Raw genomic sequence first — 12,868 nt, forward strand, 5'->3', positions numbered from 1 at the left:
ACACAAATCAACCATCAGATAAATATTAAATAAATATTATGTAAACATTATGTAGATATTATTGCAACAAAAATATCTTCACAACACATATGCATATATATATATATGCACATATGTGTGAATACCATTCAATATAGCAAAAACCAATGCATACAATAAGATATTGCCAAGATATTTGCATTTCTTTCAACTTAATGAATGAATGAATGATCAACACATAATTGGCACTAAGTCAACACATAAGTCAATCCATATATCCGTATATATATTAATATTCATATTTTACTGCTATAATAAGTGAATACATAGATCCATCCATAAGAGTTGTAAAGACCACACTTAAATACATAAAAATACATAAATCGCTAAACAAATTTCTCTCTTCCAATGGCCCGTTTAGTAAACAGATTAGAAGGATGGGAAGGTGGAAAATCTCATTCAACCAAATAGGGAAGCATCAGAATTGTGGATCATATCAGGTTCTCAAAAGGTTGGAAAGTCAATCCATATAACTAAAAACAAAAGCACAAAGCATATTTATATTAAAACTTATACACGAACCACGGACATATTAAAAACAACACCATGAAAGATACTGACACTCTACAGGAAAGCTGCGAAACCCAGGCTTTCATTTAAGCCATTAGGTTGTAATGTTTTTAATTTCCAAATCCATTTGGATTCAACTCTTAACAATTTCTTCATTAGGGATCCTCCCCTCATATCCAGTTGTACATGGTCAATGCCCTTAATCTTCAAAGATTTGGATGCGCAATTATGGTACTGAGCAAAATGTCGTGGCAGGGTTTTCAAAAATTAAATTTTGTCCAAAGCTGTTCCCCTAGCTGCCTCAATACTATTGACATGCTCCCTCGTACGTGTTTTCAATTCTCTAGTCGTAAGCCCAATATAGATCTTAGGGCAGGGGCAATAAGCATAATAAATTACACCCTTTGTGTTACAATTAATGGGCCAAGTGATCTTATATTTACATTGCCCTGATGAGTCCACAAAGTCATCACTGCAAACAACATTCGGGCATGCAATGCATCTCCCACATGGTTTACACCCCCATCTGGGTTTGGATGCTCCGAATATGGTTTTAGCTAACTGGGGTTGATGATAGCTATAAACCAGAGTGTCACGAAGGTTCCTAGCTCTTCTGGATGCAAATGCTGGTTTGACCGGTAATAACTCAGCTAAAACACCATCAGTTTGTAAAACTGACCAATGCTTAGACAGACATTTCTGCATCTCACCCCATCTATCATGATACGTAGTGACATACCTGATTTTAGTGTCAGCAGTTTTCTTTGTAGTAGTGGGATGAAGCAATTGAGTCCGTGTAGCTCTGCACGCCCTATTGTACGCTCGATTAATGCATCTCCTGGTGTAGCCCCTATCGGAGAAACGCTGTTTAAGGATGGTCGCTTGTCTTTCAAAATCATCATCAGATGAGCATAATCTACGTATTCTCAAAAATTGTCCGATCGGGATAGATCGAATCATATGTGGAGGATGCGAAGAAGAGGCATGCAAATAGGAGTTAACCGACGTTTCCTTTCTGTGTAAATCAGTTTGAATACAGCCAGTCCTATCACTTTTGATCAAAACATCCAAAAAAATCGATGGCTGTTGAGCTAGTTTTCCAAGTCAATCGTATATTGACCTCATTTACATTCAACTCACCCATGAAGGAATCAAATTCCCCTTGGGTGCCCTGCCAGATGATGAAAATGTCATCGATGAATCTGGTCCAGAGGACCACCTTACTCATAGATGACAAGCGGTCTGACAGGAAAAGGTCCCTCTCCCACAGCCCCAGGAACAAATTAGCGTATGAGGGAGCACAAGCTGACCCCATCGCCGTTCCCTGGAGCTGGAGGTAGAAAGATCCGTTGAAAGTGAAAAAATTGTGTGAGAGCACAAATTCCAATAGAGTTAAAACCAACTGTGATTTGGCCGAATCATTGTCTGTCATCCTTAGAAAATAAGCCACTGCCTGAAGGCCATCTTGGTGGCGGATATTTGTATACAGTGATTCAACGTCACATGTTGCCAGTAGCATATTGGGTTCAAGTTGAACACCTTCCAATTTTTTAAGGAGATCAGCCGAAACACGGAGATAAGATGGTAAAGTCTCCACTATTGGTTTCAGAATTGTGTCAATGTATTTACTCACATTATCACAAACATTCTCTCTCCCGGAGATGATAGGTCGCCCTGGTGGTAGGTTAAGATTTTTGTGTATTTTCGGTAATAAATATAGACTTGACACTTTGGGGTCCTGAACCACCAGACAATCCATCAAGGCCGGAGAGATGGTGCCCGCGTCAAGGGCTTCTCTTAATATACGATGAAGTGATGTACTGAAAGCAGATAAGGGATTGAACGTTAGCTTTTTATAACACGTGGGGTTTCTCAATTGACGATATGCTTCTTTCTCATATAAGTCTCTAGGCCAGACAACTATATTTCCTCCCTTGTCCGCTGGTTTATAAACCGTATCCTCAAGAGATTTTAGTTTCTTTAAACTAATTCGTTCACTAATCGTCAAATTATCGTGTCTAATCCTACTGGACATTTTCTCCATATCCTGCGTGACTAGTTTGACAAATAAATCAATTGCTGGACATATAGTCAAAGGAGGAAATTTAGTCGATCGTTTCCTAATAGATTGTGGAATCATACCTGTCTCATGGGATTCCTGCTCATTCAGTAGTTGTTCTAAAGAATGCAAAGCCTCTATTTCCTCTGGTGTGGTAAAATTGTTATCAGTCTTCCTGTGGAACCACCTCTTAAATAACAGGCCTCTAGCGAAAAGGTGTAAATCCTTTATGGCTGTGAAGGCATCAAATTGATTTGAGGGTGCAAATGTTAAACCCCTTGATAATACCCCAATATCAATAGAAGACAGTTGATGGGTCGATAAATTAATTACCTTCATACGTTGGTTGTCAGATATTGGAAAACGCCTCATTTCATCTCTTTGTCTACCAGGGGGATCAAACCCATACGGTTGCGTACGCCGTTCATCCGTACGGAATCTCTGTCTACCCCTTTGGTTAGGTATGTTGTATCTCCTGTATTCCATACCACTACGTGTTTTACCTCTCTGCCCATTATCATCGGATTCTGAAAAAGAGCTGCCCGAGGATACTGAAGGGGATCTACTGGTGACCCTGTTCTGTGCTTTGGAGTATTGCCATTTATACATCCTGTTTGTCAATTTATCATTTAAATCCCGCTGAAATTTACGGCTCTTGATGTCTTGTATACCCTTTTCCCACTTATCCATTTCTGTATTAAATTGCTGTGAGATAGCAATCCATTCATCTTCACTGCATTTGGCTTTCAATTGAGCCTGTACCTTATCTATTTCAACATCCAGTAACTCAAGAGACTGTTTGTCTAGGCCTATCAATAGCTCCATAAAGGTCTGGGAGGAAGATCTACAATTATCCTCCCATCGGCTAATGAAGCTCTCATCTAAACTGTTAAGAGTCGGGAACACTTGAATACGGAGACCTCTAGGTATGAGGCCCCTTTGTAAATACTTTTCTAGAAAAGCCTTATTCCACCACGTTTTTGTACGTTTGTGGAGTAATGCCTTTAGACTATTCCTAATAGCAGCAAAATTTCCCAGAGTGTCAGAATCTCCAACCATGGGTTCATCTCTGAAGACCGTATCTAATTTGGTCAGCCAGGCTTTTTCCCTGGCTCTAAAGTCCATGCTGGTGGACCTCCCAGAATCTGCAAAACAAACAGATAATAATAGTAGTATACCTACATGAAGAACACCACGAAAGAAATTCCCCAGATACATTTATCGCAGTCACAAAATCTGACCCATCACATAATAACCCATGGGGAAAGACGCATGGTAATAACGGTGAACCCGCTGATTAATTACAAAAACCTATAAATCGGAGTCTGACACACCAAAAATAACTTTAAAATAGAAAATTTATTGAATACATCTAAAAAATGCCACAAAAGTTAAAACAGAGATGATATCCACAGTACAGAAAGACAACCAGATTAATTGTATATAATAATTCCAGATATATGGGTAAAAGGCAACACTGTTCAGATACAGGAATACATCCACAGTGGGTTACAATTGTGTAGCGTCATATACATATTCTGATACATTCACCAGCAAAATGGGCTAATCAGCACATAGGGCAAAACTCCCCCGTATGTATCTCTTTCACATTTTTAAAGTATAAATTAAGTAAGCATCAATGAGTGACGTACAAAAGTATAAATACCCCTGAATAAGGCCAGATGCAAAAATCAGTAAAGAAACAATACAAAACAAATACTAGTACCATGCACAAGTAAAATACATGGCTCAAATTTAAACAAGTGAAAACAGACACATGAAATACGAGCAGGGCAATAGCTGTAATGTCAGCCCCAGTTACAGACACTCAAACACCCATTAGATTAGATATGGTAGAAAAAAGCTTTTGCTGGAACACAGACATATGCTGGAAGCGGAGTTCATACCCATTGTGACAGGTCACCGTCTCTGGTGTCAACCCCGACGCGCGTTTCGGCCCGGAAGCCTTCGTCTGGGGGTGGTGTTGTGATTGAAGATGCCGTCCCTATAAAGCTGCCCTCGTCCAATCACCTTCTATATTAGAAGGATACAGCAGCTGTGTCTCGGTGCAGGAGATTGTACTGACGTCGTTGCAGGAGATAAATGCCGGTGTGTTAAATCCGAACACACTGGAGAGTGAGATCACCTGACCCACGATCCGGCCCCAAGCCGGAAGATGCAACCATAGCAACGCTTGCCGCACATCAAGACACAGTGACAAGACGAATACACAAAGGTTACTACATAAAAACCAGATGTACGAAAGGGACGGGGGAGGCAAAGCGGAACATGGGAGAGAAAGAAAAACAGCTCAAAAGATAAATTAAAATATATACTACGGGCCGTATCATGCACTAGTGATCTAGCACAAAAATAACATTACAATTAAAGATGGAATTCATGAAAACGAGTTATATATACATACATGCATACTTGCCAACAAAATTAATAAATAACGAATATTAAATAGGTGAATAATTTCTAAAGAAAATGGATCAAAAATTAATAAAAAATAATAAATAAATGAATACACAATGCCAAAACAAATACTTACTCCTAAAATAAATACAGAGTGTATAAGTGAATACATACATACACAACACACATTAGATCACAAGTACAAATATATATGTATATTTCATTTATGAATATTGTTGTTTAAAAAGATTTTTAAAAAAGATTTTTATTAATTTTTATTCCTTTCCCTAACCTTTCCCTATTGGTGTGTGAACAGTGGTAAATAGTATGCGTATATGAATACAAGCGCATACCAACAAATAATGTAAAGTGAAGACATACAACAAGGGGTACATAATATCAAACATATACCATAATAAATAAATGCAAAATTACAACAACAAGAGTGAAAATAAAAGTGAAAACTTATATCTTATTTAACACCAATAAAAGTGTGATTAATCATACATTAAATACAGAAGCTATCATACCCAAAACAAACATATATAAGAATATGTGAATAAATGTATTAAAATAAAATAGAAAATATATGAATATAATGATAAATATCATATATAAACTATAATAAAGTATATCTATCTAGGCATTGGATACACAATTATAAATAAATAAATATAATATAGAAAAACAATTATATAGTAGGTGGAAAATATATGTATATATTTATATCACATAAAAAATCCATGATATTGCAATATATTTAAAATATAATACAAGAATTGGAAAACTAATTGTTGTCAGTCCATTTACATTAATGCAAAATAAACTATAAACTATAAACCATACACTTCTACACAAATCAACCATCAGATAAATATTAAATAAATATTATGTAAACATTATGTAGATATTATTGCAACAAAAATATCTTCACAACACATATGCATATATATATATATATGCACATATGTGTGAATACCATTCAATATAGCAAAAACCAATGCATACAATAAGATATTGCCAAGATATTTGCATTTCTTTCAACTTAATGAATGAATGAATGATCAACACATAATTGGCACTAAGTCAACACATAAGTCAATCCATATATCCGTATATATATTAATATTCATATTTTACTGCTATAATAAGTGAATACATAGATCCATCCATAAGAGTTGTAAAGACCACACTTAAATACATAAAAATACATAAATCGCTAAACAAATTTCTCTCTTCCAATGGCCCGTTTAGTAAACAGATTAGAAGGATGGGAAGGTGGAAAATCTCATTCAACCAAATAGGGAAGCATCAGAATTGTGGATCATATCAGGTTCTCAAAAGGTTGGAAAGTCAATCCATATAACTAAAAACAAAAGCACAAAGCATATTTATATTAAAACTTATACACGAACCACGGACATATTAAAAACAACACCATGAAAGATACTGACACTCTACAGGAAAGCTGCGAAACCCAGGCTTTCATTTAAGCCATTAGGTTGTAATGTTTTTAATTTCCAAATCCATTTGGATTCAACTCTTAACAATTTCTTCATTAGGGATCCTCCCCTCATATCCAGTTGTACATGGTCAATGCCCTTAATCTTCAAAGATTTGGATGCGCAATTATGGTACTGAGCAAAATGTCGTGGCAGGGTTTTCAAAAATTAAATTTTGTCCAAAGCTGTTCCCCTAGCTGCCTCAATACTATTGACATGCTCCCTCGTACGTGTTTTCAATTCTCTAGTCGTAAGCCCAATATAGATCTTAGGGCAGGGGCAATAAGCATAATAAATTACACCCTTTGTGTTACAATTAATGGGCCAAGTGATCTTATATTTACATTGCCCTGATGAGTCCACAAAGTCATCACTGCAAACAACATTCGGGCATGCAATGCATCTCCCACATGGTTTACACCCCCATCTGGGTTTGGATGCTCCGAATATGGTTTTAGCTAACTGGGGTTGATGATAGCTATAAACCAGAGTGTCACGAAGGTTCCTAGCTCTTCTGGATGCAAATGCTGGTTTGACCGGTAATAACTCAGCTAAAACACCATCAGTTTGTAAAACTGACCAATGCTTAGACAGACATTTCTGCATCTCACCCCATCTATCATGATACGTAGTGACATACCTGATTTTAGTGTCAGCAGTTTTCTTTGTAGTAGTGGGATGAAGCAATTGAGTCCGTGTAGCTCTGCACGCCCTATTGTACGCTCGATTAATGCATCTCCTGGTGTAGCCCCTATCGGAGAAACGCTGTTTAAGGATGGTCGCTTGTCTTTCAAAATCATCATCAGATGAGCATAATCTACGTATTCTCAAAAATTGTCCGATCGGGATAGATCGAATCATATGTGGAGGATGCGAAGAAGAGGCATGCAAATAGGAGTTAACCGACGTTTCCTTTCTGTGTAAATCAGTTTGAATACAGCCAGTCCTATCACTTTTGATCAAAACATCCAAAAAATCGATGGCTGTTGAGCTAGTTTTCCAAGTCAATCGTATATTGACCTCATTTACATTCAACTCACCCATGAAGGAATCAAATTCCCCTTGGGTGCCCTGCCAGATGATGAAAATGTCATCGATGAATCTGGTCCAGAGGACCACCTTACTCATAGATGACAAGCGGTCTGACAGGAAAAGGTCCCTCTCCCACAGCCCCAGGAACAAATTAGCGTATGAGGGAGCACAAGCTGACCCCATCGCCGTTCCCTGGAGCTGGAGGTAGAAAGATCCGTTGAAAGTGAAAAAATTGTGTGAGAGCACAAATTCCAATAGAGTTAAAACCAACTGTGATTTGGCCGAATCATTGTCTGTCATCCTTAGAAAATAAGCCACTGCCTGAAGGCCATCTTGGTGGCGGATATTTGTATACAGTGATTCAACGTCACATGTTGCCAGTAGCATATTGGGTTCAAGTTGAACACCTTCCAATTTTTTAAGGAGATCAGCCGAAACACGGAGATAAGATGGTAAAGTCTCCACTATTGGTTTCAGAATTGTGTCAATGTATTTACTCACATTATCACAAACATTCTCTCTCCCGGAGATGATAGGTCGCCCTGGTGGTAGGTTAAGATTTTTGTGTATTTTCGGTAATAAATATAGACTTGACACTTTGGGGTCCTGAACCACCAGACAATCCATCAAGGCCGGAGAGATGGTGCCCGCGTCAAGGGCTTCTCTTAATATACGATGAAGTGATGTACTGAAAGCAGATAAGGGATTGAACGTTAGCTTTTTATAACACGTGGGGTTTCTCAATTGACGATATGCTTCTTTCTCATATAAGTCTCTAGGCCAGACAACTATATTTCCTCCCTTGTCCGCTGGTTTATAAACCGTATCCTCAAGAGATTTTAGTTTCTTTAAACTAATTCGTTCACTAATCGTCAAATTATCGTGTCTAATCCTACTGGACATTTTCTCCATATCCTGCGTGACTAGTTTGACAAATAAATCAATTGCTGGACATATAGTCAAAGGAGGAAATTTAGTCGATCGTTTCCTAATAGATTGTGGAATCATACCTGTCTCATGGGATTCCTGCTCATTCAGTAGTTGTTCTAAAGAATGCAAAGCCTCTATTTCCTCTGGTGTGGTAAAATTGTTATCAGTCTTCCTGTGGAACCACCTCTTAAATAACAGGCCTCTAGCGAAAAGGTGTAAATCCTTTATGGCTGTGAAGGCATCAAATTGATTTGAGGGTGCAAATGTTAAACCCCTTGATAATACCCCAATATCAATAGAAGACAGTTGATGGGTCGATAAATTAATTACCTTCATACGTTGGTTGTCAGATATTGGAAAACGCCTCATTTCATCTCTTTGTCTACCAGGGGGATCAAACCCATACGGTTGCGTACGCCGTTCATCCGTACGGAATCTCTGTCTACCCCTTTGGTTAGGTATGTTGTATCTCCTGTATTCCATACCACTACGTGTTTTACCTCTCTGCCCATTATCATCGGATTCTGAAAAAGAGCTGCCCGAGGATACTGAAGGGGATCTACTGGTGACCCTGTTCTGTGCTTTGGAGTATTGCCATTTATACATCCTGTTTGTCAATTTATCATTTAAATCCCGCTGAAATTTACGGCTCTTGATGTCTTGTATACCCTTTTCCCACTTATCCATTTCTGTATTAAATTGCTGTGAGATAGCAATCCATTCATCTTCACTGCATTTGGCTTTCAATTGAGCCTGTACCTTATCTATTTCAACATCCAGTAACTCAAGAGACTGTTTGTCTAGGCCTATCAATAGCTCCATAAAGGTCTGGGAGGAAGATCTACAATTATCCTCCCATCGGCTAATGAAGCTCTCATCTAAACTGTTAAGAGTCGGGAACACTTGAATACGGAGACCTCTAGGTATGAGGCCCCTTTGTAAATACTTTTCTAGAAAAGCCTTATTCCACCACGTTTTTGTACGTTTGTGGAGTAATGCCTTTAGACTATTCCTAATAGCAGCAAAATTTCCCAGAGTGTCAGAATCTCCAACCATGGGTTCATCTCTGAAGACCGTATCTAATTTGGTCAGCCAGGCTTTTTCCCTGGCTCTAAAGTCCATGCTGGTGGACCTCCCAGAATCTGCAAAACAAACAGATAATAATAGTAGTATACCTACATGAAGAACACCACGAAAGAAATTCCCCAGATACATTTATCGCAGTCACAAAATCTGACCCATCACATAATAACCCATGGGGAAAGACGCATGGTAATAACGGTGAACCCGCTGATTAATTACAAAAACCTATAAATCGGAGTCTGACACACCAAAAATAACTTTAAAATAGAAAATTTATTGAATACATCTAAAAAATGCCACAAAAGTTAAAACAGAGATGATATCCACAGTACAGAAAGACAACCAGATTAATTGTATATAATAATTCCAGATATATGGGTAAAAGGCAACACTGTTCAGATACAGGAATACATCCACAGTGGGTTACAATTGTGTAGCGTCATATACATATTCTGATACATTCACCAGCAAAATGGGCTAATCAGCACATAGGGAAAAACTCCCCCGTATGTATCTCTTTCACATTTTTAAAGTATAAATTAAGTAAGCATCAATGAGTGACGTACAAAAGTATAAATACCCCTGAATAAGGCCAGATGCAAAAATCAGTAAAGAAACAATACAAAACAAATACTAGTACCATGCACAAGTAAAATACATGGCTCAAATTTAAACAAGTGAAAACAGACACATGAAATACGAGCAGGGCAATAGCTGTAATGTCAGCCCCAGTTACAGACACTCAAACACCCATTAGATTAGATATGGTAGAAAAAAGCTTTTGCTGGAACACAGACATATGCTGGAAGCGGAGTTCATACCCATTGTGACAGGTCACCGTCTCTGGTGTCAACCCCGACGCGCGTTTCGGCCCGGAAGCCTTCGTCTGGGGGTGGTGTTGTGATTGAAGATGCCGTCCCTATAAAGCTGCCCTCGTCCAATCACCTTCTATATTAGAAGGATACAGCAGCTGTGTCTCGGTGCAGGAGATTGTACTGACGTCGTTGCAGGAGATAAATGCCGGTGTGTTAAATCCGAACACACTGGAGAGTGAGATCACCTGACCCACGATCCGGCCCCAAGCCGGAAGATGCAACCATAGCAACGCTTGCCGCACATCAAGACACAGTGACAAGACGAATACACAAAGGTTACTACATAAAAACCAGATGTACGAAAGGGACGGGGGAGGCAAAGCGGAACATGGGAGAGAAAGAAAAACAGCTCAAAAGATAAATTAAAATATATACTACGGGCCGTATCATGCACTAGTGATCTAGCACAAAAATAACATTACAATTAAAGATGGAATTCATGAAAACGAGTTATATATACATACATGCATACTTGCCAACAAAATTAATAAATAACGAATATTAAATAGGTGAATAATTTCTAAAGAAAATGGATCAAAAATTAATAAAAAATAATAAATAAATGAATACACAATGCCAAAACAAATACTTACTCCTAAAATAAATACAGAGTGTATAAGTGAATACATACATACACAACACACATTAGATCACAAGTACAAATATATATGTATATTTCATTTATGAATATTGTTGTTTAAAAAGATTTTTTAAAAAGATTTTGTCTCTGCGAAGCACATTTATTTTACTGGTTTCACCTGTAAAATCCTACACAGGCAAAATCATGGCATTTTCTAAACGTTTTTTTAATGTAAATGCACCCTTTTTGCATTATTTTGTCACGGTTTTAGCGGCAATTTTTATAATCATGTCAAAATCTGCAGGGTTTTTGTGAATATCACAAAAAAAAACATTAAAAAAAATAATAATTTCATTGTACCCCGAGTCCACATATAACGGATTTGCAGCGGAAATTTTCAGCAGCAAATCCACAGGGAAATCGCGCGGGTTGGCTACTTGTTGCGGGTTTTACATACCCATTGAATTCAGTGGGGAAAACCCACAACAGAAAAGCAATCTAGTTTTCCTCTAGAAACTGGTCTGGCTGGCATTTTACCTTTTTTTAAAACAGCGAAAGGCTGAATGAGATCCACCACAGAGTGAGCATTCGTGCTTAAATTTGCTCGCAGCAAAGAATCTACAGTGACCCTTATTAAAGAGCCAATATGCTCCTGGTCATTGACCCGCCGCAGCAGACTGGGAATTGCCCGCAGCGGCGGATGACTGAAAGGGATTAGAAGGCTTCTGGGCCAACATAAGTTGGATCCAGACATCTGTGGCTTTAGAAGACCAGCAGGCCGTGCCGCCAATTTGTAAACCAAATAAATTGTGTCCAGATACGTAAAAAGTTTAAAGGCCTTTTAAGGTTGCTTCTGACTGTCACGGTCACAGGGTATGTGGACCCACTAGGCCGCTCCGCCATAACGGAGAGGCAGCTGACCAGGTCACAATCTATATGAAAGCCAATAGTAGATAGTAACGCTTGGTTACCTGAACTAGTCCAGACGGTGGCTGTGTCTTCAGCACGGATGGAGGCCGGTGCAGCAGGTAGCGCCAGACGTGATGGGCAGTATCTGATGTGGCAGAAGACACTGGACGTGGCAGAAGACACTGGACGTGGCAGAAGAGACTGGACGTGGCAAACGACACTGGACGTGGCAAACAACAGCAGGTGCAGTAGACATGACTCCAACACTGGTAGGCACAGGAACAAGAACAGTACGGGATACAGGAACAGGTAACAGGGCACGGGTAACAACTGGAACTGTAAACACTAAGGGACCATTTGCAAGACAGACTGGGATAAACTAACAACGCACAGGCAAGGATCAGAAGGGCTGGGGCCTTCTTATAGACCAGGAAACCATGGCAGTTGATGATGAAGATGATTTCCTTTGTGCGAGCGCTGACCCTTTAAGGCCGGGCACGAGCGTGCATGCGCATCCTACGGGACACAGCAGAATGGAGCAGAAGTGAGCACTAGCGTCTCCTAGGAAGAAGATGGGGACCATCGCTGACGGATCCATGGCTGCGGGCGTCGGGAGGTAAGTAAACCCGACGGCCCGTGGCCATGGACGCTACAGTATCCCCCCTCTTAAGCCCCCTCTTCTTGGGGCCAGAGCGAGAGAGGAACTTTTTAATAAGAGCAGGAACACTGAGGTTCTCTTCTGACTCCCAGGACCTCTCCTCAGGACCAAACCCACTCCAGTCCACCAAATAGAAAGTCCTTCCTCCTACCCTTTTGCAGTCCAGGATCTCCCTTACCTCAAATACATCAGAAGGACCGCTTGGAGCAACTGTGGAACTAGAAGTCTTGCTGTAGCGGTTCAGGACCACTGGTTTCAGGAGGGACACATGGA

The 12,868-nt window shown here is 39.3% G+C and overlaps 2 protein-coding genes across 6 annotated transcripts; both read right to left on the reverse strand.

Annotated features, from left to right (window-relative positions):
* Nucleotides 1–222: 222 nt before the first annotated feature.
* Nucleotides 223–3,734, reverse strand: LOC142741446 (uncharacterized). Of its 3 annotated transcripts, XR_012881139.1 has the most exons (3): nt 2,183–3,734; nt 1,289–1,399; nt 223–512 (listed from the first exon to the last, which is right to left on the reverse strand). XR_012881139.1 is itself a non-coding variant. In XM_075850828.1 (2 exons), the coding sequence occupies exons 1-2, from the start codon at nt 3,731–3,733 to the stop codon at nt 1,376–1,378; spliced, it is 1,575 nt and encodes a 524-aa protein (XP_075706943.1). In that variant the 5' UTR covers nt 3,734; the 3' UTR covers nt 976–1,375. The 3 variants fall into 3 exon arrangements, 2 of the variants coding, with proteins under 2 accessions (XP_075706943.1, XP_075706945.1); XM_075850828.1 differs by lacking the exon at nt 223–512 and having other exon boundaries at nt 976–1,399; XM_075850830.1 differs by lacking the exons at nt 223–512; nt 1,289–1,399 and having other exon boundaries at nt 2,284–2,369; nt 2,692–3,734.
* Nucleotides 3,735–6,102: 2,368 nt separating this feature from the next.
* LOC142741466 (uncharacterized) lies at nt 6,103–9,613 on the reverse strand. Of its 3 annotated transcripts, XR_012881156.1 has the most exons (3): nt 8,062–9,613; nt 7,169–7,279; nt 6,103–6,392 (listed from the first exon to the last, which is right to left on the reverse strand). XR_012881156.1 is itself a non-coding variant. In XM_075850844.1 (2 exons), exons 1-2 carry the CDS (start codon nt 9,610–9,612, stop codon nt 7,256–7,258), a joined length of 1,575 nt encoding a protein of 524 aa, XP_075706959.1. In that variant the 5' UTR covers nt 9,613; the 3' UTR covers nt 6,856–7,255. The 3 variants fall into 3 exon arrangements, 2 of the variants coding, with proteins under 2 accessions (XP_075706959.1, XP_075706965.1); XM_075850844.1 differs by lacking the exon at nt 6,103–6,392 and having other exon boundaries at nt 6,856–7,279; XM_075850850.1 differs by lacking the exons at nt 6,103–6,392; nt 7,169–7,279 and having other exon boundaries at nt 8,163–8,248; nt 8,571–9,613.
* Between the last annotated feature and the right edge of the window lie 3,255 nt (nt 9,614–12,868).

This window comes from Rhinoderma darwinii, chromosome 1, assembly GCF_050947455.1.
Source record: "Rhinoderma darwinii isolate aRhiDar2 chromosome 1, aRhiDar2.hap1, whole genome shotgun sequence".
Classification (NCBI taxonomy): domain Eukaryota; kingdom Metazoa; phylum Chordata; class Amphibia; order Anura; family Rhinodermatidae; genus Rhinoderma; species Rhinoderma darwinii.